The sequence below is a fragment of the Nicotiana tabacum genome, chromosome 3 (genome assembly GCF_000715075.1).
Source record: "Nicotiana tabacum cultivar K326 chromosome 3, ASM71507v2, whole genome shotgun sequence".
Taxonomy (NCBI): Eukaryota; Viridiplantae; Streptophyta; class Magnoliopsida; order Solanales; family Solanaceae; genus Nicotiana; species Nicotiana tabacum.
In genome coordinates this window covers 173,679,471-173,686,048 of record NC_134082.1, presented here as the reverse complement: position 1 = coordinate 173,686,048, position 6,578 = coordinate 173,679,471, and the positions used below count along the sequence as shown (strand labels likewise).

At 36.8% G+C, this 6,578-nt stretch overlaps 1 protein-coding gene across 1 annotated transcript; it reads right to left on the bottom strand.

Moving 5' to 3' along the window:
• Positions 1 to 835: 835 nt before the first annotated feature.
• LOC107794699 (protein DOG1-like 1) lies at positions 836 to 1,666 on the bottom strand. The gene has a single exon (XM_016617217.2). It carries the CDS (start codon positions 1,664 to 1,666, stop codon positions 836 to 838), a length of 831 nt encoding a protein of 276 aa, XP_016472703.1.
• Positions 1,667 to 6,578: the final 4,912 nt, after the last annotated feature.

Genomic DNA, 6,578 nt, shown 5'->3' with positions numbered 1-6,578 from the left:
TATGTATGACTTCTAATTGCAATCTTTTCGGATGTAGGAAATTTTTGTAGATATATATACAATTGGTTAGAGACTCGTGCTGATAACGTGTTATGAAATAAAAGCAATTTAGTAAAACATGAATAAGAAATAAAGACAATTTAGTAAAACATGAACAAGAAATAGAGATAGAGAGAAAGGAAGAGATTTTCTTCTTCAATTGTGTGTATTTTCCTATCTATTACAAGGCCTTTATATAGGCATGAAAAGTAAAGAAAATATGTCATGGAATATGTCATTGAACATAGAAAATATGTCATTAAGCATTTGACATGAAGATCATGGAGGAAGAGTAGACATCCACCATAATATGATATTTACCATAACAGTATCTGATTTATATCACTTTATTGCTCATGCTTTTCAGGTTGAATGCCTTAGTTTGACTTTAGGGGTCGTTTGTTTGGGATTTTAAGAGATATAGTCTTCACATAAAAATCAGCATTAGTTTATACTATCGGCCACATTAGAAGATTTTTTTTCCTTCGTTCTCTTCATGTTATAGGATGAGATAACAGATTCAAAATTCTGAAACTAATATTGGATATTCAACATCTTTCTAGGTTTCATGCTAAATCACACTAAAGTAATTTTTTTAATTTTTTATTTTTTTTGAAGTATCAAAAAACTAATTCTTTTTTGTTGTTGTTGTTTGAAGAATCATACCAAAACAACAATTAAAGATTAAAAGAAATTACAAACGCCGTAAAAATAATCTGGACTTAGTACCAACTAAACATTATTCCATATATATACATAATTTCCATAAACATTTCTCACTTCTTTATTTTGCTTTTCAAGATAAAGTTGGATAGATGTTTCCCTCTACTGTTCCTCTGTTCCTCCCATGCTGAAGATCTCTTTTTTTGCCCCAAGCATTGACACAAAGATGGAGCTTCTTGCTAGCTACCAGAAATTCAAGAGCTTGAAATGGACTCAATATGTTCATCGCCAGCTCCTTGAAAGTCTCCATCCTTAGCTTATCAGCTTCTTCTATTACGTGCCTTAAACACTTGGCATGTTTATCAAGGGCCTCCTCTGCTTCACCACATATTTCAGCAAAATTTCCCACTTCATTGGCGATAATGGCAATTGGCTGATCAGCTATCTCCTCCTGCAAGCTGGTGAGCATCTTTGACAACCGGTTTTCTTGCCTTATCGTCTTCATATGTAACTCGTCGATTGATTTCAGCTGTATGGTCGAGAGCTCACTGAGGTCTCCATATCTCTTACCTTGGAGATAGTTAGAGAGATGGGATTCAAGTTCTCTGCCACTAAGCGCATAAATGAGCCGAATGAAACTGGACGGATGGCACCCGGAGATCCAGATCATGGAGCTTTCTAAAGTGGTGCACCAAGTGGGAGCAAGGTAAGCACTGACATCGTTACGTGCAAAATGTCTGCGGTTGTCAATGTAGTCTTGGAAGTGTTTGATGGATTTTGCAATGAGTTGTTTTAGGTGGCAGTCGCTGTTAGCGCTAGTGCGAGAGGTGCTGGCGGAGAAGGAGGAGGAGGAGGAATGGTGGTGGGCATGGAGGAGCTCCAAGAGGTCTTGTTCTTGGAGCTTCATCCATTCTTGAAAGCATAAGTGTTGAGCTTCTTGATCACTTACATTGAGGGAAGTCATCTTACTTTTTGCTTGTCAATGAACACTTGGTATTTATAAAGTTAATGAAATTGTGGAACTAAGCACATCCAATCCTGTTTTCCTAACAAGAAGACCGTTTTTTTCTTCTTTGTCCATTCCTTTTTTCCGATTTTGATATTTTATAGTAAATTTGGTACCAAAGACTTTGTTTGCGTTAGTAATTATCTGGGGAACTGCTCGTAATCAGCCAAAAAATAGTTATGCACAGTATGGACTATGGCACTGCATTTATTTTTGGAGCTATCCCTGCAAAAATTGCATGAATATAATGTGTATAAAAGTTTAAACTATTAGAAATGAAATGTTTTTTTTTAAGGTTTGCAACAAGCTTTTACGTATGGATCTGCCTTTTTTTTTTTTTTTTTTTTTTTTTTTTTGCACGCAAAAATAATTTTGTAAATTGGTGGCCGGAAATTTTGAACTTAGGACCTATACATATTCATTCTTCTGTTAAGAGTCATCAAATGAGATCTTGGCCCTTAAATATGAGGGAGGATGGGGTGTTGGGAGTGGAGATATACTTCTTATATTTTATATTTACCGTTCTAATCCTAATGTGGAAATGTCCAAAGGTATAATTACTGCCCTTCATTTTTAGCAGAACTTGAATCTCACACCAAAATTGCGGCATTTTGGAGATACTATTCTCTCTCGGCCTGACGGCTTGTAATTTGTAAACATATGTAGCATAAAGTTGAATATTTCTTGGTTTTTACTGAGACGAATAAACAATATTGATTCTGATGTTATAGATATTTTGGTTAATGCTGCCATTTCAGAATTGACCAAGGTTAAGCAGTTCAACCGTTTCTAACTTCTGGTAATACACATCCAGTACAAATTACTCCTCGTCGCGTTTCAAGGTTAAAATAGCACGGTCTAGCTAGTTTTCGGATTGGTCATTAAAAAATAGCCAGCATTTGCCAAGTCATTGGAAAATAGTCACTATTTTGCTGTAACAGAGACCGGTCCAGCATAATATATTGGAGTTTGGTGCACCTGTGTATGAACTTCCAGCATATTATGCTGGATCGGTATACTTTGCTGGCTCCAGTACAATATACTGGAGACTGGAGCATCGGTGCTCCAAACTCTAGTATATTATGCTGGACCGGTATATTATACTGGAACTCCAGTATATTATGATCAAGTATTTTTTCGGATTTTGAACAGTGTTTTCGTTTAGATTTATCTTTACATGAAAAGTGGCTAAATTTCAATTACTTTTGAAACTGTGACTATTTTTGAATAACCACTTGTAAATCTGGCTATTTTTGAATTTCTCCCCGTTTTAAGTGATATACTTTTTTTTAGTTAATGCAAAAAAGAATAACGTAATTTATTTATTTTTTGCAAACTATTTAATCTTAGCTCTCTATTTTACCCTTAATGATATAGACTTATTAATATATCTGATCTAAATATTCATACCTTTATAAGCAGAGAGAAAATGAAAAGAAATGTGGAGATCACAACTCATTTAAGAAGATAATTTTGGTATTTCATATATTTGGCATACATGTCAAAAAAAAATTCTTTTTAATTTGCATAATTCTGTCTTGGTTTGAAAAATATGTCATCTTGCGAGTCATAAATGTCCATAGCTCGAGAAAAGAAACCTTTTCATAAATAAATCTATAACATTGCAGAAATATTGAACGGCACGAAACGCTTACTAACAAAAGAAAGAAAGAACAAAACCCAAATGCATCCCAAATAATCACATGACGCTCTGCAGGATTAGAATATCAATTTGGTCTCTTCCATTGTTCATGTTTTCTAACCAAACTTAGGAGAGTATATATCAATTTTTCCCACTGAGGAGAAATGGGTCAAAACATGATTTCCGAGCAAGTTGCAACTGCGAGCGAGTATGCAGGTGTTGTTTTCTTGTTTATCAGCACATTCTGTGAGGACTCACTTATTATTGATTACTCCCTTTTTGTCCAAGAGATCAATATTGGCAAAGGGACAGGTAATGATCTATTGCTCCTGTGATGGTATTTTCTTTTTAATTAATGACATCTTTAAACCTAATAACTTTAAACTTCGTATTTATACTTAGATGATCTATAATCTACAAATTCGTATGACTTCTTTTAAACCATAAGTTTCAAAAAAGAAAAAATCATAAAATTCATACTCAGTCAAACTTCATTACATAAGTTGGGACGGAGAAGTATATCATTTACTAGTGCCATTTTAGCTCTGAAATAGAACTATTTTACATATGACATTTTATGTTATTTCTGATGCAGTGAAATCATGGACAGGTTGGCACTCTGCAGAGGATTCAATTTTTCGGAGCTTTGAGATTCACTCTTTTGTCTGTGTCAGACAACTTGTTCTTTACCTTTTCTTTCACTTGGAATATTCCTCTCTTATCTTATTCCCAGCTTCATAATGCATTGAATAAGAAAATCACGTGATAAACCTCCCCCCCCCCCTTTTGAGTTTTCTTTTTCTTTTTCTTTGTTATTTTTCGGTCACTAATTGCATCAATAGTTAAATGAGTGTAATTGTAATATTTGTTAAGCTCGAAGAAATTTGAACTGTGAAAACTTCACAGTCTACAATGGAGGAAGCGATCAGAAGCTTCCAAGGAATATGTATCGGTCAAAATCTGACCACCACGACCAGGTTGCCTGATACCCCATCTCAATGACGGGGCAGTGAAAGTCAATAGAGCCCACTTCATTTCTCCTCTGTGAAATCCGACGAATCGAAAAGAGTAATGCCTAAAATCACGACCAGGACACATTAGTGACAACAAAGTGTAAAGTCAAGCAAAGGGTAAAAGGGCCTCGACTATATATAGCCAAAGAAAGCTCTCAATCCTAGGGCTTCTCCATTCTCTCAAAAAAGGATGACAAAAAGCTCCTTTCTTATATCTTCAAGAAAAAGAGGAAATGACATCGAAGAATATATGTAAATTTACTTCTTCATCAATTGATGAGAAAGACAATGTTGAATCTTAATAAGATCAATCATGCCTCTTTCGTCCCATATGTAATCATTATTGTTAACTTTTCGATCCGGAATTAATTAAGTTTGACTAAGATTTACCCCTTCATCTTTGATTGATTTGTTCAAAAAGGTTTCAGTATCTTTTGAGTCAAACAATTTAGCGCCGTCTGTGGGAATTTCTTAGTGAAAATTTCCTAGTTTCTCCCAGATCGAAACTAAGAAATACAATCACTCGCCAAAAGAAACGCGGAGGAAAAACCCAACCCACGCGAGACTCAAGAGCAACGCAGAAAAGGAAGAAGAGCAAGCAAGATCATCGGGCTCGGAAATCTTCGCCCCATCAACTATCGATATATTAAACAAAGCAAACGATGTTATCGACCTGTATTCCCCCACCAGACCACCAGGCGGGAGCGAAGAAAATCTCATCCTCACCTCCCACTATTTGTCCAGGCAAGCACATAAGACCCGCGTGGACGAACATACACAGGCACATTTCGATTGAAGGTCAAATTGCTTCAACACAGCTGAAATACCTCCTGCCGGCAATATCTCCGAGCTGGACAGCAGGAGTCAGACAAGAAAACCATAAGGCGTACACAACACGAACCAAAACAAAACATCAACACCTCGTATTCACCAGCATTGCTCCATCTGGTGCAAGCAATACCAAACAGACTGGGACTCCCACGAAAGATGTCCAACTCTCCAGAAATCGGGACTAATGACGGGCTGTTATTTCGATAAGTTCGAAATAACACCCTTTAAGGCTAATGGCCTTTGTCAAAAAGAAAGAAGAGTTCAACCTTGATCGAACGACGACGGGTTGTTATTTCGATAAGTTCGAAATAACACCCTTTAAGGCTAAGGGCCTTTGCCAAAAGAAAAGAAGAGTTCGACCTCGATCGAACGACGACAGGCTGTTATTTCGATAAGTTCGAAATAACACCCATTAAGGCTAAGGACCTTCGCCAAAAGAAAAGAAGAGTTCGACCTCGATCGAACGACGACGGTCTGTTATTTCGATAAGTTCAAAATAACACCCTTTAAGGCTAAGGGCATTCGCCAAAAGAAAAGAAGAGTTCGACCTCGATCGAACGACGACGAGATGTTATTTCGATAAGTTCGAAATAACACCATTTAAGGCTAAGGGCCTTTGCCAAAAGAAAAGAAGAGTTCGACCTCGATCGAAAGACGACGAGTTGTTATTTCGATAAGTTCAAAATAACACCTTTTAAGGCTAAGGGACTTCGCCAAAAAAAAGAGTTCGACCTCGATCGAACGACGACGAGCTGTTATTTCGATAAGTTCGAAATAACACCCTTTAAGGCTAAGTGCCTTCACCAAAAGAAAAGAAGAGTTCGACCTCTATCGAACGACGACATGCTGTTATTTCGATAAGTTCAAAATAACACCCTTTAAGGCTAAGGGCCTTCGCCAAAAGAAAAGAAGAGTTCGACCTCGATCGAACGACGACAGGTTGTTATTTCGATAAGTTAAAAATAACACCCTTTAAGGCTATAGGCCTTCGCCAAAAAAAAAGAGTTCGACCTTGATCGAACGACTACGGGCTATTATTTCAATAAGTTCGAAATAACACACTTTAAGGCTAAGGGTCTTCGCCAAAAGAAAAGAAGAGTTCGACCTCGATCGAACGATGATAGTTTGTTATTTCGATAAGTTCAAAATAACACCCTTTAAGGCTAAGGGCCTTCACCAAAAGAAAAAAATAATTCGACCTCGATCGAACGACGACGAGATGTTATTTCGATAAGTTCAAAATAAAACCCTTTAAGGCTAAGGGCCTTCGCCAAAAGAAAAGAAGAGTTCGACCTCGATCGAACGATGACAGGTTGTAATTTCGATAAGTTCGAAATAACACCCTTTAAGGCTAAGGGTCTTTACCAAAAGAAAAGAAGAGTTA